This window comes from Acipenser ruthenus, chromosome 25 (assembly GCF_902713425.1).
Source record: "Acipenser ruthenus chromosome 25, fAciRut3.2 maternal haplotype, whole genome shotgun sequence".
In the NCBI taxonomy this organism is placed as follows: domain Eukaryota; kingdom Metazoa; phylum Chordata; class Actinopteri; order Acipenseriformes; family Acipenseridae; genus Acipenser; species Acipenser ruthenus.
The window spans coordinates 20,861,814-20,884,282 of NC_081213.1; the positions used below are offsets into that span (position 1 = coordinate 20,861,814).

The 22,469-nt window shown below is 35.9% G+C and overlaps 1 protein-coding gene across 5 annotated transcripts in view; it reads right to left on the bottom strand.

Annotated features, from left to right (window-relative positions):
• Positions 1-22,469, bottom strand: part of LOC131701493 (contactin-4-like) — a 150,859-nt gene that overhangs the window by 105,833 nt on the left and 22,557 nt on the right. For all 5 annotated transcript variants that reach the window (XM_058999599.1, XM_058999601.1, XM_058999597.1 and 2 more), the window contains exon 2: positions 9,531-9,669. In XM_058999599.1, the coding sequence (XP_058855582.1) occupies positions 9,531-9,585 (55 nt within the window). In that variant the 5' untranslated portion in view covers positions 9,586-9,669. The remainder of the gene's footprint in view (positions 1-9,530; positions 9,670-22,469) is intronic.

Sequence of the window (22,469 nt, forward strand, 5' to 3'; positions counted from 1 at the left end):
TTTAAGGAATTTGTTATTTCTGAACGTTCATTTTAGAGTGCTTATGTGGCAGGATACATGGAAAAAAAGGAAAGATAATTGTGCTGTAATATTGAAGTATATAAGCAATGATACCCTCCACATCGGGCATTACCAGGCATTATACTACTGTTTGGTTGTAATTACCCAAACGATCGTATAATGCCTGGTCAAATAGAACATGACACATCATAGTAATTTATTCTCCAATAAGTCACAATATTTTGATATGTACAGTATAGTAGGATTTAAAGCATTTGTGTTTTAAATATCATGCTGATTTAAAATAAAGTTAATAATAGTTCTAGCATTACTTTTGAGTCCCTGTAACATGAACATGTACAAACTACATAAATTCAACCAATCTTACTCCCAACAATAAAGTCCTGTGAGAAAGTTTCTTCCCTAAGTTTAGAATTTGTTATGTACCAGTAGTACATTATTTTGTGTCAGTAAAAGTTTTGTAGCATTTTATAGTTGCTCTGGGCTCAACTTCATGCTGAGTTTAAAACTGCTTATATTGCTGGTTTGTATCCCACCTCCAGCAGGATAGCAGTGGACCATGTACAGCAGATAACTGTAATCCATCCATACCATTCAGTTAAGATATTCAGTTGTACTAAAAAGAAAGTGGTCCCCATGGGACAGTGGTGTATAACCCATTTCACAAATGTTGGTTACATTTTATAATAAACTTTTTTTTTTATCTGGTTCTGCACTCAATCAAATTAAGCAGTTACATTCACTTTAAATATTGAGTACTGTAAAACAAGAAAATTTCGCGAGCAAGAAATGTTTGCTAATTTCGCGTTTATTAAAAATCTGCAAATTTAATGTGCCGTGAAATATATTATTCATACATGTGCCGTACATTAAAAGAAAAAGAAGCGAAACATTTATTGCAGCAAAAATGGACCTTGAAGGCCATTAGAGAAATTAAGTTGCTGCAAAAAAAAATCCTGTTTTACAGTAATAGAAGAACAAAGTGTGGTACTTTAGAATACATTGCTATACACTGATTAAAAGCTAGTCATGGAAGAAAGATTCTGACTTAATATACTGTACTGCATTACTGTTATGCACACAAAGGCAGCAGATGTCCCAATTACTTTTTGAATTATATCTTAAGCCTTTCATAACAACATTTCTAGAGCATACAAAATCAGCCACATCCACTGGGTAAGAGATTATCTTTTCAAACAGAAAAACAGAGTTCTCCTAGCTATACTAGCAGCTTATGCTTGAATGAAACATGTTTATAAAAACAACTGGTGAGGTAAGGCAACTATTCTGAGGATACTTTAAAATGATCGTAGTCCTTTATGAAAAATCTACTCATTTAGGGGTTATGCACAGTTAGTAATGATTTCCTTGTTTCCAGAACACTTGTGGGTACTTGCCACTTCCAGATCTTGTTTGCTTTATTCACTATACTGCATATTTTTAATAAACTCTTAATTCCATCAGTAAAACCTAGTATTAAACAGTATTACAATCCATATTCTACAAAGTAAGAGGACAATTACTAAGATCTATTTGCTGTTATTTCAGTTTCTAGTTTGTTCATATGCATGAATGTGTATATTAGCGAACTCGTTCTGGGAATATCTCTCGTTAGAGTTATATTTAATAATTATTCTTCAATCTCCACCAAGGGATTTTCATCTTGATTAATGGCACATGAATTTGCTTTTATGGACTGGTAATTTGCAATAAGGTTGTTGTTCACCTCTACAGTAGCTCTCTTTACAAGATCTATAATATACATCAGTTACTGACCAGTGTCAACCAGCGGTGTTTCTAGCATTTTAGTACTGTCAGGATTACAAAGTCCATGGCTTTGCCTTCACCCCTTCTCAATTTGAATATGCTTAAAATTGGTTTTATTTTGTATGTTTTTTTCCCCCAGCACTTTTTCAAGCACCCAAAAGGTCACATTTTGTATGGTCACCATAGTGTTCAACATTTTAATGTACTGTATGGTCTTAAGACCTTCAGAATCCCATGCTAAAACATCCCTGCTATCAACACATTGTAATTGAAACCATTACTTAGTTGCACTTTCCTATTAAGACAGGCACTAAATAATGGATATTACTTGGCACACCTCAAACCTTCCATCGCCTAGAATACTTTATTGATGGAACTCGTACATCTACCCTTATCTGCTTATATACCAATGAAGGCACTTTTTTCTACAAAATAATGTATATCTTATGAATATTTTCCTAACACAGACCCTTTAAAATAATTAAAAAGGCCAAAGACCTATGCTCTGCAGTGAAGGAAAGTTATGTTTGGTATCTTGCAATTGTGTTTCCAGAAGAATTAATATACCTAGACAAACATTATTACATTCTGTAAAACACAAATGAGATTTGAATTACAGTTGACCTGCCAGCAAATGATAAATCATGGTCAAGCAAAGGCTTCCTTGGAGTGACCTACAACCTGTAATTGAATCAGTAGAGCATTAAGGTGTGTTTCACAATATATTCAATGTATATTGGACAGTTGTCTCAGTAGAATTGATTAAACAGATCCAGACAGACTGAGAGTTCCTATCTGCTATAAGCAAAACCTATTGTATTGTATTATATACTTATGCATTGTAGCCCTGAAGCTTGAAAGACTTGTTACCCTTGAAGTGGCAATGCTGAGCTTCAGTCAGTGACTGTGTTGCTAGGCTTTAAACCTGTAATCCAATTTTGGTCTAATTCAGCTGTTACTGATTTATTAACCTTTTAGTGTTTTGACTAAGTTAGAGGTGGAGCTGACATTAGGGGCCACATTCCCTAAATATAAAAAAAATAATTTCTACATATTTTCAGATGTAGGGATAACTTCCTGCGACTTATCCAAAAGGGTAGCTCATATTTAAATGTATTTTTCTTTTATTCTTTTTTTTTAGGAGAAAAACAGATGTTCTTCAGTGGTTCATAGTCAATTATATACGAGAGCTGATGGGTCTATCTGTTTTTGTTTTTTTAATACCCATAATATTCTGATATCTTAAGGGTTACATCTTTATCATCTGGAAATCAAAAAGTCACAATATGGCTGCCATCTTAAGTCACGGATCACTGAAGTGTAGAGTTAGATTAGAGTTTCCATAACACTGAAATATGAAGCTGACATCTCAAATGATTAATGAGATATTAGCAGTTGAAATAGCGGGAGCAGATTGTCAATAGTTAAAAAAAAAAAACAGCAAACAAGAATTTGACAGGCATGTCTAATGAGATATGAGAAGCTTCATAAAAAGACTAAATATGCCTACATTTACAGATTCTGAAGGGCTGTAGTGCACAGCTGTGTATAATACATTACAGTGACATAAAGGACTGTCATAAAGGATTGGACCAAACAACTAGAAGAGAAAAACTATGAATGCTCTTTGGGATCAAAAGACCCCATTGTAACCCCAACCCATCCAGTAAATCCTGACCCCCTGAAAATAGGCTTAAGCCATGATTAACAACTGTGAACCACAAGATATGGATTCGGTCTTGTAGGTTATGGATTACAAATTTTGCACATGGTCTTAATATCCATTTATTACCTGCTGTACTGACGGATTTGCCTGTAGTTTTTGATAGCTCTGTCTCGAGGGGGTCATTGGTAACAGTGTCAGAGAGTTTTTGACACGACCACAATTGTATAGAATACAGATACAGAGTAAACAATTGTCATTTAATTAGATAGTCACGCAGATCCAAAATCCAAATAAAGTTGAACACTTTGCAATTATAAACTGTGGCTCCACTGAGCTGCAGGATGTGTGGTCTGAGTGAGCAGGATACCAGCATGCATGCATTCATGAATCTTGAGATTATAACCAAACATGGTGTGGCACAGACCTGATCTGCCTTGTTTTGAAAACAGCAAACCGGGGTAGCATCTGAATGTGACATTATGGGAGTCTGAACTGTCAAAGCAATGGTTTGAAATAACTTTAATTAGAATACTAATACTTTTGTGACACTTAAGCACAGAGATCAAGCTTGTGACACTTGCATGCCTGATGGATTTGCACAAAATGTATTGTAATGGAAGACTCCATTAAACTATGCCAGGAAACACGGTTTTAGAGTATGGGGTTTTAAATGGATAAAGAAATACTGACTTTTGTTTGCAAAATGTTTTGAGAATGTGTTTGATGCTATAAAAAGTATTTTAAAGGAACAGGTCTTAAAGCAGGATGAAACCCTTACATGAAAAAACAGTATCCTGGTGTTTCTGGCGGTGTGTTCCCCACATCACAAGCAGGCATAGATCAGCAGGCCTGGCAGACTTAATGCAGAAGGACCTTAGAAGTGAATCAGTAGGGGGCTAAAGCACTCACTAATCCCTACAAAGCGCTGTCTCACTAGATCAAGAGTTTCCACTTACTCCATATAGAATAATTTCTAAAGACAGGAAACTATTTTGGTGCAACAAATAGCACATATAGGCTAAAGCTGCATCCACACTGGAGTCGAGCGAATCATTTAGAAGTCATTGCAGTCAAATGGAGTAGCCACACCAGCAGCGAGCGACACAAGAACCTGTTTCTATTTATTTATTTTTTTTGCGCGACTGGAATGAAAATGACCAATCAGAAGCAAGGTTAACACCCTTGACACACGTCAAACACACGCCTCAAAACAGTCACGCCTCACAACACGTCGTACCTCAAAACAAGTTATAATAAATAATCGACAACGAAAAGTTAATTTATGAGGTGCAGCAGTATCCATTATTATATAATTGCAAATTGAACGATTATAAAGACATCCAGAACAAATTTTAAGCTATGAGATTATATTATATAAACATAGCAACTTTTTATAGTCATTGACTTGTATTATATTTATGTAAATCCTGTTGTCTGCACCTCCACTGCTACTGTTGTATATTACTTTATTTCAAGGTTATTTGAAAAAAAAAAAACAAAAAAAAAAACACTTGTTCTGTTTACATCTCACAATATAAGTGCCTGGCACTGTGACAGACTGCTAGTACTTGCAAATTTAATCAAAATAAATTCAATATTATACTTAACACTACTAGCAGACATACACATAGATAACAAGATCATGCAAGCTCTTATATTAGGTGCCTGATAAAACCGTGGGTATTCATTATCATAATAAATCACACTACCACAAACCTTTTGATTTCCACTGACGTTGTGACTAATGCAAGATAAAACTTGCATAGTCCTGATGTTCTGCTAGCTTAAAGAAACCATGCAAAACCACATAGACAAATGCATGAAATCTTTTCAGAAAACACTATTAAATGTTTAATAGTCAAGGTTTTAATATGAAGTGATGCTCAGGGGATAATACATACCATATCATGGACATGATTTGGAAAAAGTATCACAGCTCTTAAACAAATAACTAGTACTTACGCTGCGTTGTACAGTAATTATTTTATTCATACATTCATGTATAAGCTATTTGATTTGAAGATAATTATCTGGTGTACTTGATTTGTCTTCTAAAACTTTGAATGATTAGCAAAAATTACCAATAAAACAGGAACTTAAGTAGAAATACCACTGAAATCCCTGACTCTTCATTCTCTGCGTTTTTTATTTTACTTCACATAAACTAATTCATGTAATATATAGGAGCACAAGAGAAAAGAGCAGTTGTAAATAAATGACATAAGCTCCAGGTTAAACATGACACACTGGGTTCACCACTTGTTGCAAGATTTAATGTTCTTAAACAGCTGACCACCTTTTTGTACACATTTGAAATCTGCTTGTTAATGTGGACTAAACATCAATCAGGGGTACAAAAACAATCATTTAAGGGGGCAATATGAATAATAAGTCACTAAATCTAGCTATCTAAAGATCTGCTTTTCTAAACAGTTAAATGCACGTGTAACGGGTAGTGTTGTGTGTTACACTGCTGTTACGGATTTTGTCCAATCCCCTGTCGGTTAACCTAGATGAGTTTAAACGTTCTAAAACTAGGGATGCAAACGAGCCTGGCTCTTTCGAATTGTGGTCAATAAATCTCCCAGTGGCTGTCAGGGTCAAAAACTAAAGCCCCCTTCTGTTCAACTGCAAACAGATTTAGAGTTAAACTGGCAAGACCTGCATTTGTTTCTTTTTTTAGGCTATAATTGCTACCAGCCCCATCTTATCCACCCGCAGTTGTATGCTTTCTGCAGCCTAGCACTTCTCTCCACAGAAGACTCTCCAAAGGCAGCTTCATTTTTCTTTACTCTAACTCCACATTGGATCCCAACGGCAAAATGTCTTAGGTGCCGACCATGAAGAGAAACAAAAAACACTCAACCATAAAACAGTAATAGAGGTGTAGCCGAGAGAGAGAGAGAGAGAGAGAGAGAGAGAGAGAGAGAGAGAGAGAGAGAGAGAGAGAGAGTGGAAGATTTTTTTTTGAGAGAGCATAAAACATAAACAAAATAAGCATTGTTGACGATGACGGCTACATGAACAAGGTAACACTAGGGAAATTAGAATTCTCCTAGTGCTCAGCTACGAAAGCTCGGCGCAATAGTTTTCAACTCTCAGCTTATCAGAGGGTAACAGGTAGTGTGTAAATGAAGTGTGAGGAATGGAAGAGCTTGTCTCCCAAAGGGAAGAAATTGTCAAACAGCAGCTGAGAACAAAGGAAGGACTTGAAGCCTTGTAGGGAAAGGGAAGCACACATTCACGTTCTGACACGCAACAGAGTCAGGGCTTGAGGTGTTTTTTTTTTTTTTTTTACTTTTAATACATTTCACCTCTCTATGCTTTTGAAAATATATGAAGGTTCTCAGCAAAGCAGCAATGTGTCAGTGTCACCTTGTATTTGGTTGGTAAAATATGATTCCTTAGTTCCTGTTTACTCAATTATTTCACAGTTCAACCTTCTGTGCACTGCATGGGCTTGTTTACATTTCCCAATGGTAGTTTTTGCTTCAGGGGCATAACCTTGCTCCCTCCTTGAAACCTGTTTGCTCCTGTAAAACCCTGCCAATGGGAATAGTCCTGCTGTTATCCGTTATATGACAGATTTAGGTCAGGAAGCAATATTAAAGTTGCATTTTTGTAATACTAACACGTGTTTTTTTTTTTATCATTTTAAATACACAATATTTACAGTATGTATAGTAGTGACTTGATAGTGCTTGCACACTTTCCTTCGCAGTCTTCCACAAATCCTTATGGTCACGAGCAATTTCTTCTGGGTTTTTTGTGTGTAGACATTTTTTATATATGTTGTCACAGTTTGCAATTCTTTTTTAAATCCTCCATATCTTAACTGTAATACAGCTTTGCATTTATTTTATGGAAAACGGTTGAGTAACCATTTCCACTGTTTTTCCAGTGTTCATTGGCTATACACTGATTTCATTTTGTTTGTTTTTTTTGTATCGGGTGTTTTATCGGTTTTTATTGGTTAAAACCAAAAATCAGAAGCCCTATTCATAAGTAATGAACTTACTAGGTCAACTATAACAAAACATCACTTGAGCAGCAAAGCTAGCAGAGGGGTCGAATTTAAAAAGAACCACCAAACAGCATTTTCAAAGGCATTAAATGAAGATGATTTTTCCTTAATTGTCTGCAACTGATGACAATATACAGACAACAATGCTAGCAGTGTACATAGTTAGAACACCCAATACTTATACAGTGGCAATTATGTCAATTGTTTGCAACACAGTGTCTTCTGTTTAAAAGTCCAGACTGAGGTTGGTGTTATGCTTTCTTGGGGAAAATGCTAGTGAGCTAAACAATGGGAGACCAAATTTATGCCAACTTTTAACCAGGAGTATTTATTATCCTGCTGTCAAACATCACTCCATACAATACAAATACAGTGGCTACTGTCATCCATATTTAAACTTTTTGAAAAGCCACACACGCTTTCTAACTTCTTCAGCATCCCCTGATCTTCTTGTTATTTTTCAGCGTTGAAAGATAATAAATATTTGACGAGAAACGCAAAACAAGAAAATCATTTAGCAGCAAGACATGCTTTAATGGAAGCTGGCCCAAACAAATCAGCCTGTGCAGTTCAGCCCTGTGACGACCCCATTTGTGAAGAAGCACTTAGGCAGCCAGCAAGGCCATCTACTGCAATTTCAAGTCTCATCTAAAGGCCACCTTCAATCCTGCTTTCCAAAGTCATTATACTGTATTCCACTGTACTCTAGAAGTATGCCTTACAGGTAACCGCAGAACAGAATCCCATCATTCTCATAGTGTTAATGACAAAACGTACAACTTGGGTCTTCATCACAGTCAACATCATGGGGACTGCACCATTACTAATGTTAGAATCATCTGTGATATTACATGACACATCAGTGCCGCTGACTCAGCTTCTTACACTTTAGCAAAAGTATAGGAAATCTGACTAATTAAGTTGCTACTGCCTTTATGTAACATTTAATTTACATGCTTCCATAGATTAATCTATAGTAGGTTGTTCATTTAAAAAACGAATTGACTTCTAATTAGTCGTAATACAGCCACAGGTGTGTAATAGGTGGTCACGGGTGTTAGAAAGAGTTAGTGGAATTAATGTTGGTGATAGAGATGGAGTTCAGTGTTGTGTGTTACCGTGCTGTGTTCTGTGGTCATGCGTTTTTGGAAAACCTTTTGTTTTGGCCCTTGTGTTGTTTATTTTGTTAATGTGTTTTGTTTAGTGGTTTTGTCCATGTTATTTTTGTTTGTTTATTAAAGAGCGCATTAGTGCAATTTAACTTGCAGCTTTCTGTGTCTGCGTTTCCCTGCCATCATCATCTGGGATGGGCACCTTGAAACAAGTATTGACTTGTTTCAATATTCCATTGTCAAGCATTGCAAATGAAAATATGACAATGCAATCAGTTGAATGTAAACATCATGAAAGGACTTTGATTTACGAGACGTGAACCAATGTAGTTCCTCCAAATTCACTCTCATACAACTGTTCAAACAGAGCAGCAAAACAATTTCGAAGTAGATCAGGTTTATTGAACAGATTTGTATCATCCAAAATACATTAGGATACCCTGGTTGGTAGCGAGGGCCATCTGCAACCAACTGGCAGATGGTACAAGGATCCAGCTCAATACAAAACAACAGTAACATAATAGTTTAAAGGCAGGTGTGGTGGGAGTTTTGCATGAATGGCACTGCACTAGAGAATGCTGGTAGTTAAGTACTCTCTGACTGAACCATTTACAGTAGGTAGGAGGTTTGTTCTGCTCTGTCTAAACTACGTTTCAATGCTCCCTAGAGGTATATTTAAGTTCATAACAGCTAGTCAAAAATACATATTTCTTCATCCATTAATAAGACAATGCCCATCAATGTAGTCATAGTCGCTTGCAAGTAACCCTTGTGTGGTTTGAGAATACCTTCCACTCCTATTTTGGCATCTTGCATTTAAAAAAATAACATGACATTTAGACTAGAACTTGTCCTCAATACATACAAATAAGAAGACAAACTTAAAAAAAAAAAAAGCTCTGGTATGTTTGCTTCAAAAGTTGTTAATGAGACACTTTACCTGCAAGGCAGCCCATGAATGATTGCAGTACCAGCAGTTTCCATAGCAACAACATTTTCAGTTTCCAAGGTCAAAATAGGCTCCCATCCAATCACAAGTGAATGCAGTCCTTTTGTATGCCTTTTTTCTGGCCTTTAATCTGTAAAAAAAAGAAATAACTTAGAATAAAGGACAGAAAATGTTACCACAGATAAATTATTATTAAACATTTAATTTCACTGGAAGGTATTAAATATTGTTGTGTGTGTATATATATATATATATATATATATATATATATATATATATATATATACTAATACTTACACACACAAATGTCAATGAAATAACTGATAGAAAAGATTGAAAAGAAAACTGAGGGAAATGTAATTAATAACCAAATCTGAAGAGATATTTATTTATTTATTTATTTATTTATTTATTTATTTATTTATTTATTTTTTGGGGGGGGGGGGGGGATTTGGTAGACAAGTACTGTGCAGATACATATTAATAGATAAACAAAGACCCATTCTATTTAGTGTAGGAACATTGTGCAAAACAATGGTCTCAGGTGCTGAGGAAACCATTTACATCACAATGGAGTACAGAAGATAAACAAATCATTTACAGTTGAATTAAACAGTTTAAAACAGTAAATGGACGCTGACTGCTGCTTGTGTTAGCTTTTTCTTCTTCTATATGATTCAATTGTTTTTTATTGTTTGCTTAAATAAGAAAACTCTTGCACCTGACTATAAATAAACAAGCACTTCACTGTACTAGCAAGAATCAGTCTTCATCTCCTCACTCAGTGGGCTCAACATTGAGAAGGGTTCAACCACAAAGTACAGGATGAGTAGCTCAGTAGCTAAGGTCATGATTTCACATTTTACGGACAACTCGGTTTACCACCTGCCCATCACGATGCTGGCTGGAAAACCAATATCATGTCTTGTTCCAGAAGACGCCAGAAAAGAAGACTGATTTAATCCAAGTGTCAAAGTCAAATGCCTTTAATTCCTTTGCCAAGATCCCAAGGGTATTTTTTAAATCAGTATACAAACTCAAAGGACTACTCTGTATTAAAGGGACACAGTAATCTTCTTCGAGCTTCAAGACACACACACACAAAAAAATCAATTCTGTCTCCAGGTTCTGAGTCCCGAAGCTGTGCTTTTAAGACACTGGCCTAATGTCTGCCCCTACAGATTTTGCTCATTATTATAAATACAGTACAGATATCCCTTAAGGGCTAAAGAGTAGCCAATGGCAGATCAGCTCATTGGTCTCTGGATCTAAAGCTTTAGGACTCAATTGATTTTTTTATTTTTTTTTTGCCTTTGGACTTAAATAAAAAAGTGACCTTTTAAAACCTCAATAAAGTTTTTTTTTTTTTTTTTGCATACAGAAAGACTTTGCCTTATTGCCGTTGGTGGTGTGACTAAGAAAGGAAGAGGACTGGATGACTGTGAAATCCATTCAATGTTCAAGACATTCCCTATCAGTAATTACTTGAAGCTTATACTGTGTTGACATAGTATTTCCTCTACTGATGTTGCATTTCCCCTACTGACAAATCTACCATTCCGTATACAATGTAACTGCCGCACCTTTCATCTAGACGGATGGACTATTGTAGTGCATTGTTTGCTGGCATACCTGCTAAGGCTTTGTCTCGATTCCAGTGGTGAACCTATTATTCATATTCTGACCTGCCTACACTCTGTTTTAGAGTGGATTTTGCTTTTAACTTACAAGGCACTAAATGGCCTTGTCCCTCATTCCTAACTAAAATGTTTTTTTCCATATGTCCCTGGCCACAAACCAGAGGATGAAAGTTTAAAATGCTGACTGAGGGGGCATCTGCTAAAGGCGTTCTGTCCAGGCTATTCCACTCCCGTCCGAGGTTGGGAGCTCCCAGGGGGCGGTGCACAATTGGCCGAGCGCCGCCCCGGGGGGGGGGGGGGGGGGGGGTTGGTGGTTGGGGGGGTTGTGGGGACTTAAGTTAGCCAGTGTGTGTGTGTGTCCTCGGCTCACCACGCACCAGCGACCCCTGTAATCTGGCCTGGCGCCTGCGGGCTTGCCTGTAAGCTGCCCAGAGCTGCGTTGTCCTCTGACGCGGTAACTCTGAGGTGGCTGCATGGTGGGTCTGTAGTGTGTAAAGAAGCCGTTGGCTGACGGCACGCGCTTCGGAGGACAGCGTGTGTTCATCTTCGCCGCTCCCGAGGTGGGTGGTAGCAATGAGCTGAGCCTAAAAATAATTGGCTATTCTAAATTGGGAGAAAATGATAGAAAACAATTGGCGACTACTAAATTAAAAAAAATAATAATAATTAAAAAAAAAAAATGCTGACTGACAGATGCTCAGAATATATTAGAAGCATTCACTGAAAGACTACTTTGTTTTGTTTTAAGCATGTAACTCAATGCATGAAAAAAGCTAATTGCAAGGTCTCTCAACTACCATTTATATCTCAGTATCCAGGCCCATATAAAAAGAGTCTGGTTTAAAGCAGGCTAGTAAGGACCTACAGTTCAAGGAGGTTTGTTCTAAATTAATTGCCACAGCACAAGTAGAGGTTAGTCCTTTAGGCCCTGGCAACTACTGTCATTTAGAAACGAACAGGGACCTAGAAAACAAATTATGGTTGCCTGGATAGAGTCAGCAAGGCAGTCCATGGGGATTTCAAACAATCTGTAATGACGTTAAGCCTCCTGATGACAAGCCGCTTGAATTTCTGCAAGTAGTTTGATGAAATATCTCTCCCCTATATGTAATGATTTTCTCCAGGCAAGTGCACCGGCACAAATATTTGGAAAGATGTCTAGTAGTCTTCACCTATTGAATAGGTATTTGTGATAAATAAAAATAAATCTGCAACATATGTTTAGTCTGTAAAGGAGAACATTAGAATGTGAGGATGGATTTACAGATTGAACACCCCCCCCCCCCCCCCCCCCCCCCACCCCTTCAGGGAGGACTAACTGGTACCTGCAACAGGAGGTTTTCAGAGATGGGAAACATAACCAGAGCTGTTAACAGATATGCATGTTCAAAGGCCCACACACCTCATCTGCAGAGTTTCCCTAGATATACTGTAGTATGCTTAAAAGCAGTTTTAGCTCATTTCTAACATGATGAAATAGCAGGATCTTGCAAAAAGAGCACAGTCGTTAACTAAACCTGTTATGTTAAGCCCCGTTAAGAGGCCATGGGGTACTTTGCGAACTGGAAAAAGCAACACATGTTTCAGTAGTTACAACAACAACACCATATCCAACAACAGAAAAAGAAAAAGGGACAATATCTAATATACATTCATTCTTATGCTAAGTGGTTTCTGCCCATACTGAAAATGCCATAGAAGCGCAAACAATGGATCGCTTGCTGGACAAAACAAAAAATCTTTGCTCTTGGTACTGTAGGTTAGTCTGATACAGATACAAGATGCTACATTTAGCACGCTAGTTCTACAAAACCACAAAGTGGCAAAACTTAAAATAACAGCATTCTGCTTGTTTCTATCTGGAGAAGTTAACTTCACATTGAAAAAGAAAACTATATAAACTGTTTTGGTGTAAGCTTCCAAATCCAAGCATTATATTTAGCTAATTCCTCACAAACCTGTTCTATAAACTTGCCACAGCAAACCGTGAAAGGAAAACAGGAGAAAAGAACAAATAAAATCGGTCAAATTGAACAAACTTTGTTTCACTCTGGAAACCCAGGGTCTGTGTTTTAATGAGCACTCCTGCTGGACATCAATCCGCTTAACTTTTCAACACTGAAATCTTTAAGCTGCAAAAATACCCATCTCTGAGGGAGTACAAACTCCTAGAGACCTCAGGAAATGGGTAACTGGGCTATTATGCACAATAATAGCATGTTAAAACTTAACAGCACGTGTTTGAAAACTAAATTTGAATATCCAATAAAAGATGTGTGAGGATGGCATGACTCTTTTTTGGGGATCAATAGTGTTCAATCATATTTTCCATTTCAGGGTGTCTGTTCTTGCAGTGCCCCCCCACCAATTTTGACCCAATTCATTTTCAGAAGGATCACATTTATTATAACCCCTCATATCACATAACACCTACCAACGTTACACCACAAACAAATTTACTGTGCGGCTCCCATGGGCATTACAACAATATTGATTTCAGTTATAGTTCAATGTCCTATTGCTGCACAGAATACCTTGTGTCTAATCAGGGCATTATAAAGGATACGTGAAATATGAATTATTTGATTGCTTTAATTGATTATTTATATAGTCTATTTCTGACTTTTACTAATTCTACTTAGTATTTGAATACAAAAACAACTTGTACTTATTGTTATTCAAGGCATGCCATAAATACTACATAAGCAGTTAGTGAGTGTCCCTTTTCAATGAATGAAAATTTAATCCAATTAATTCAAGAGAAAAGGTAAATATCACTATTTACTCCAGGCAAACAAGTAACCTGATTAGACTGGGTCTTAAATGCCAACAGACCTACTGGTATACTTGTATGTGATGATGATGATGATGATGATGATAATAATAATGAGTTGTATCCAATTAAAGCTATGGCCAAAAGTATTGTACTACTATGGCTATTTCCATTGGACTTTTGCACTTTTTTGTAGTTTCTTTGATTACTTGATGTTAAATAAAAATCAAAATTATGTTCACACCAAGACGCTATTGTAGGTCACTCTGCAACAGCAGTTGGGATGCATAATAATAATAATAATAATAATAATAATAATGATAATGATAATGATAATGATAATAATAATAATATTCATATCTATATCTATTTTTTTATTATGTCTTAATCTTAAAATTCTAGGTGATGCAAAACTTTTAGCCATAGCTGTAGACAGCTACTCATTCTGTTTATACCAAAAATTTTGCACTAAATAGTAATATGTATCAAGCTTGATCAGCGATTGGCTTACATCAGGATGATCTGGTTTACATAGACTTTTGAGCCTGATTTCAGGATTAACCTTTGTCCTACAAACCCCAATCAACAGTGCAATATCATGGTCCTATGGTTATTAATGCACATTTCAAACAGGAACGTTATCACTTTGAGTAGATTTTTGTATATATTTTAGAGTTTGACCAACACTTGTATAAGTAAAATTACTGGCCAGGTAATAATTAAAGTTATTTCAAGCCTGAAGGGACAATATATACACACATTACTATTTCAGATGCTTACAAACCAGAGAGAAAATACATCACTGGCTTTAGCAATGAACAATTTCTCTCCATAACACAGTCAAAGAACAGTTGTGTGTACAGGGTTTGATGAACTTCCATTTTAAATAACTAGTTATGTCAATTCGTATTGTCAGCGCTAATCCTGTTTATGACAGTCACCTATAGTTAAAGATCAACGACACAGCTACTGAGATGTTTTTTTCTCCTGAAGACAACTGATTTGTCCAAAAAGAGAGGCTGGGGTGGAAGGGTGTTAAGTGTCCCCCTCTACTGGTCGGAGAGAACAGTGGCAGAAAAAAAGAAAGAGACAGAACTACAGTAGTCTCCACATATAGGAACACCTCCTAAAAGAACACTTTGCCTAAAAGAACACCCTTGTGGTGATTTTCCCATTGTAAATGCTCCGGCTGAAGGAACAGGAACTTCGCTTAAAAGAACACCTTCTTGGCACTGATAGCGATTCGTTCACAACTGATACAGTACTATTTTGTAACCTGATAACATCATCATCATCAAATTTAAATTGCAATGGTTTATTCAGTCTTTTCAAAAGTGACTTGTCATCAGGACAGTGTCTTGATGCACACTGATTGGCTTATTTAATCTTTCAAGAACAGCCGTCATATCATTGACACATTTAGTATTCTGATTTCCATGAGTGTAACTTATCGCTACAGAATGGTATGTAAACAAATGGCAAAACACGCCGCTGTTTCTCTTGTGACAAAAAGATGGAAATTGTTCGAGCTCTTGAAAAAAAAACTGAATTAGACACAAGTCGCAGAGCAATTTGTGTTTCCTTTTTCTGGTGAGTTGTTTCACATTTTTTTTAACCTGTGTAGGAGTGTTGTGCTAATTTATTTTGACAGTTTATTAACATTAGGTAGTTTATTATTATAGATACACATACACATACATACACTTGTCTATTGCTTTTCTCATACTTATTCAGTCTATTTCATAACCCAACCCTATAATAAGTAGTATCAATTACCATCTAAACAACGGGGCAATCGAGTGTTATTTGTTTCAGATATCCTTAATATATTAGTTAACAACCTCTGTTTTGGGAAGAAATATAAAGTTGATAATTTTCAAGCAATGGTTAACTGCATATTTGAATACTCTCCCAGAACTGTAACAAACACAACAGCAGCACGAAATATGCAGAATTGTCCCTTTCAATTATTAATCCTCTGTGTATTTGTTGATTGAATCAGGTTAGACACATTTAAACCACATTAAGAACTTTTTGTTTCTGTTGTAACAGCAGCATTAGAGATTAGGATACCAGGAGGGGACAAAATATGAACACAGAATAAACAAGGGTGTTAAATAATATGCAGCACACACTCTGGGCCTTTTTAATGAGTTTTCCTTTATGCAAAATAAGAGAAATCTCGGCAAGCCTGTTCTAAATCAATTAAATAGAGCATGACATTTCCACTAAAGCCCATGAGATGAGCCCTAAAAAATGCAACTCTACTTTTCTATCCCAATCTAAAAGCTTAGAGAACATAAATTAGCAGGGAGGTATGATGTACTGTAGCCTGGTCTGGTCTGATCAAAACAGTTTAAAATAGCTGAATATGTATTTTGATTATTAGTAGAAAGACAATTCTTTTTGCTTGTTTTTTGAGGGTGTTATTTCTAAATTAATACAATACAAAAAGACAATAAAAACAAACTAGACAGTGTGTGAAGGAATGTGTTTGTACCACACATGCACTACAGGGCCACAGTGAACAGGTATAGCACTCTCCGTAACAGGGTGTGTCCAGTAATGTCTACCTGCAAATTTGCTTGAAAGCCTACATATTTATGAGTACGCCACATGCACTGTTACAGGGAGATAGTCTAACAATTCTCTAGACAAGTAATAACGCATGCAAGTATTTCAGTTACCTCTAGGGCAAAAAATATTTCACTGAATTTAATACTGTATGCACACTACAGTATGGTAGTAGAAATTGTATTGGTAGCATTCATACAGTGCTTGTTTTACATCAAGCTTATTCCAACTACCTAATATGTTCAGTGTTTTATTTATGTACAATTCTGAGGAATATATAACTTGGAAACACACAACAGTTGGTCGCCACAGCTGTTATGCTTCAAGTGTTTGTATTTCTGCAACTATAAGTAACACACTTCGTAGTTGCTTTTGCATTTTTATACCCAGGCATAAGTCAAGATACATAAGAATTTCATTCATTTTTCTCTGTCACGAATGCTAATCTGTAATTTACAGTACCACAGTGACAAGTTGTCATTGCTGTAATCATATATGCATTTCAGAATGCATTCCTGGGAGAGTAAAGGTGGCTTCTCATATGCTGAGTGAAAACGGAGGTTGAGGTGTCACGTCTGTATGTCTACTTCAGTTTAATTACAAATTGTGACAAGAAAATGTGTGTTTGGACAATTCACTTTGTGGATGTAACATTGTTTCCACCAAGTTTTTATTTATTTTATTTTTTTTCTTCTGACAGACAATACAGTGGGCGTAAAGCATACAATTTTGCACCATTAGAGTTTTTATTATTAGCTTTCTGTTACTATCCTTTTCAAGAAACCATTTTAGAAGAAAATGATTATTGTCCTCACTCTCTGTGCAAGGGGGTCTTCAGGTTTCAGTGTCTTTACTGAAAAAATCCCTAAGGCCACCTTATCACCAGTAAAAAACTAAACACAATCGTTCAGGCCAGATATGGTAACAAACTGCACTGATATAACACTGTGGTACTGCAACAATCACCAATTTGTATTAGTTCATAGGTTTATGATACAACTGAGAAGCCAAAATATAGAAAAATTGCCAGTAAGGTACCCTTCTATCAGTGGCTTGTGCAACAGGCTGTCTTACACTACAGTATGTACAATACCAGTGTCACTGCATTGCCTCTGAAGAACATCTGGTCGAGGCATTGAACAATGGTAAATATGTTTTTTCGTTAATGCAGGTTCTCAAACCAACTGAAAAGAGAAAAATCACAGTATCTAATTAAGTCCCAGTCTAGTTTGTCCAATTAAGTTAATAGTAAAACTTGGAACAGATCGAACTGCAAAGCAATAGCAATTTCCGACTCTGAATTCACCCACTTGCATTGATTTTTCCCTTCTCGGTTGCAATTGCATTGCAACTGTGGTACAAAACAGAGGATACTTAGCAACTGTGTATGTAATCAGAAAATGAATCTGGCCTGGAACTTGCTGGCGACCAGGAGGTCCCATTAGGCAGCATACATCTGTTTATCTGTGAACCTTTGTAAAGAAAAAAAGGACAGCAGGGTGTTAATTAAATTCCTATTGGGATTTCTCTGGGTTATCTAGGACAGACAACTGTAAAGGAAAGAGCCATTTAACAGTTACTTCATTTACACTCTTTTCTTGAACTAACCTGCTGTTTTGCTGCATCTACTTGATTGCCTGTATTTTGTTTCAAGTAAAGGCTATCGCCCCAAGGAGTAACACAAAAATATATTTTTAAAGCAGTTAAAAAAAAGAAATTACCTCGCAAGCCCAGGTCGAAAATGTAAGCTACTGTGTATCTTTATCTCTAAAATGTTAACATAGAAACAAAAAAAAAAAGAAAAAGAAAAAGGAAAATGTGGTACACTTGGGCTTTTCCCCTGAGCTGTTGACAGAGCTAGATGTCATTTAGAACACTTCCACTGCTGCATGAAGCAGTCGCCTATTTGGACTGCATAGCTTTAAAATGACAAGCAGCTATCAAAGGGGAGGAAACTTGTGTTCCAGCAACTACTTTGGGGGAATATAAACGACCAGTAAAATATGTATTTCCCAATATATATTTTAAAGTAAAACTGAACCCAATCGTAGGCCATTGTTAATATTACATGGTACGTTTGCTTTATTGTTAAATGCAGTAAGTGTTCTTTTAATATCTAAACATTCTTGAACATCAATTTTATTAGGTCCTGTATTCAGGATATGTATAGTATGGAAGAGTCCTAGTGCCAATTTAAAAAAAAAAAAGTATCTCCTATGTGGGACTTTATATCTCCTACTTAGGAGATATAAAGTACTATGTAGGAGATATAAAGTCCTACGCAGAAGTTAAAAAGTCCTACGTCAGAGATATAAAGTCCTTAATTGGCATTATGACGCTTCCGTAGTATAGACCTCTTGCTGAAAAACAGAAAAGACAAGACAAAGGGCAATCTTTCCTGATCCTTTGATCAGTGTACTGTAAATCGAGCTTTAGCATCAGAAATACTTGCTAGGATACGACAGCAGTGGTTAGATTTCAGTTACAATTAATTATTTAAACAATGGATGCCATTCAAAATCCCCAGACATTAAGTCCTCCCAACATAACAGTGCAAACGATTCTTGCCAATATGTTTTATTTATATATACAATGTCAGCAGACCATTAAAAACCTTCTACAAACCAAGCGAATTTCATGGATTCTATCGTGCGCCACTGAATATTGGGTGTGTTTATCAGGAGAAAGGAAACATTTGAAAGATTAGCACTCGAAAGGGCAGTGAGTGGATCCTGCAAATAGCTTTAATACCTTATAAAGTATAAGTAGCATTATTTCACTTAGTGAATTACCCTTTCTGTAAGGTTATATTACAGCTTCAACATCGATATAAGGTTAAAAGAGGTTTAGAATCAATTGAAATTTAAAACCTGATCATTTGTTAATGTCTCGGTGGAATGCTAACAGTCTTGTTCACGCTTTTGCTGGGATCTTCACTCTATAATACTTTAATCTAACCTAATACACTTCAGCGATGCCTTACAGTGTTTGCAACCCCATCAGAATAAAAGAGACGCAATTAATACCTTCGCAACTGCTCTCATTGTATGCACAATACAGTTATAACCAGGCAATCCTTTTACTTGATACAATTGTGGTTGCACACAAGATGATCAGATAATGACTCCTGGCTCAATATTTAGCAATGGAAATGTTTCTTCCATTGTGTAGATAGAGATCTCAAACTCTTTTACTAATGTCAATCTTGCTTATGTTTCTATTGTTTTCCTTGGCTTTTCTGCCAAAAATAAGAAATGCTCATAGAGGTAGTGTATGAAAAAATGTCAAATAACATTTCTCAATAGTAGAGGCTAATTTAAATTGTGCCCAAAGCGTACTAGAGACGTCATATATTTTCATAAATAACAAACTAACCTTTAAAAACGATTTGTTTGGTGACCCACAAGTTTACATTTATTCTAAAACTGAGTTTTAAGTGTTGATAGACTGAAACTGAAATAGTATTAACTACTGTACTATATCAGCTACTTAAAAAAAGCATTATTTGTTTATTTTTTTCTGCTAAATACATTTTTTTAATCTATATTATAAAACATGCAATGGTAAAATAGTAATACTAAAATAGATTTAACAATGGAACCTGTCTTATTTTATAGTCACTGACTAATACGTGACCTGGGATTTTGAACTGTCTGTCAATCACTTCTGCCAACAGACAGTGTTTTGCACATCTTCGGCAGCTGCCATCAATCTAGGCTTAATGAAACCATGAAGTTGAAACAATTTAGACTGTAAGACCTTGTCAGAAAAACTGAGAAATGTTATTTATCAAACTATCCAACTGATTTGTTAAAGGAAACTGATGCTTCTTAGTTTTCTAAACAAGTAAGAAGTTGGTCATATGGAATTCTGAACCACAATGTGTTTTATAATGGGGGATTAACCTATTGACAGAAAAACACACACAGCCCAAAACTGATCATACCACAAGGCACTAACTTTTACACAAAGATTGTGAGCACCTGATTATGGGACACTATAAGGGCACAAACGGGCAAAGTCAGACTTTGTCCTGTCAGGTGATTTTGGTACCGTGCTTTGTGCTTAGTCTTTAAGCCTGCGCCACTGCCAAGTGTTGGCAAAATCTTTGGGTCGTAGCCTCACTGACATGTAAACCAAAGTAATTTTGAAGACGCCTCACAGGCTTGCTTTTGAGTTTTAGTTTAGTTTTCTTTTTTCAAAGTGCTGACGCTGGGGCAAAGTATTGTGAACACACAATAAAATACAAATAGAAACAGAGATACAGAACAAGAGAAGGTGACAACTGAGAAAAAATTAACAAAAGATTTACGTTAATTTGTCATGTTTTAAAATTAAATCGTTGTTTGTTAACTAGAGGTATAACAGGAAAAAAAGTCACCAGCAATACACTGAGTTTAACGTAGCCAGCATGCGTCCAGAGTAAGAAAAACCTGTTCAAACTCCCACCGCTGGAGTGTGGCAATCACTTTTGTGCTTTGCGTTGATTTTATTTACTTTCTGTTTGCTGTTTATTAAACTTGGGCACCCAGAATTAATATTACAATTGGTTTTCTATTGCTTTGTACAGGCAGGATGGTTCTGTCTGATGAAATGAAACAAACATCAGTTTTACAATGCAAAGCATACTGGTAGGTCGGTAAAAGCTTTGTGAACGTGGTCCACAGTTTACATTGTAACCTTAAATATGTGAAAGTTGGTAAGTATGTTATTGGTAATATGACAAGTGGAATCTTTTTTCCTATTGACTTTCATTCAGATTCTTATCCTGCGATACAAGACACCATCCACTTCTGAAATACAGAGATATCCTGGCATCCACTGCATAGCAACCTGTCGCTAGATAACCGATTTAGTTGAAGTCAAACTCTGAGTGGCAAATTACTTAAAGAAAAAAAATATATTATTTAAATATATTTACAAAATAAATAATATCCTGAGAGACATACACACAGTCACCAGAGGCAACATTTTAAATGATATACAGATTTATTTAACAATAAATAATTGCTTATAGTTTTTTTTTTTTTTTTTTTTAATACATTGTTTTAAATAAACAATATAGCAATACATTTGGTTGGTACAGTCTGTGCCCTTCAGAGAATGACTTAGTAGAGATTTTAGATATTACATCATGTCACAGGATTCAGGTTTGCATCACTAATTTTGCTTCATAAAGGCGAATGAAACCTGCTGAATAATGTTACATTAACATACTTATTTACTTACTGCTTTGTAGTTTTCTATATACCTCACTAAAAACTGAGAAATTTGACATTTTGAAGTCTAACATGAAATAACATACTACTATTACAGCTTCCAGTAGACTTTTCCAATATAATTTAGTAATTGATTTGATTACATTATATTAAATAAAATATCAAAATTATGTATTTTTTTAATTATTTCTCAATCCTAAAATTCTAGGTGATGCAAAATTTTTTGTCGTAGCTGTAGGTTTATAAAAATGTCTAGGGCTAGTTTTTAGACACCTGCTCACCTTGAATGAGTTGTCATTAGAAGCCTGATACCATTCAGACTTCTACAAGTATTACTATGTTTATTCTATCAACATGACCACAGGACAAAGAAAAAAAAAAAGTATACTTAAATATTAGCATTACATCGCTGCTGTACAATCCTTTTCACATGACAAAGATCACAGAACATTTCCATTAGCGTTCATACATTAAAGAGGGTACACTGACTTCTTTATTGTTTTCAAATACACTAGGTGTTTTCATTCTGCACAGGATTCATCCACAACTTCATCCCTGTGACAAGTTAAACGGAGAGTAAGTGGTACGCTATTTAAAAAAAGGCTTTTAAAATATATTGAAACCTACCATGAAACATAACTGAGGTAAAGCAGCATTAAAGTATTGCTTCATTATAGCTTTTCAAGAAATAATAGTATGCTATAAATACAGTGCAATATTGTAC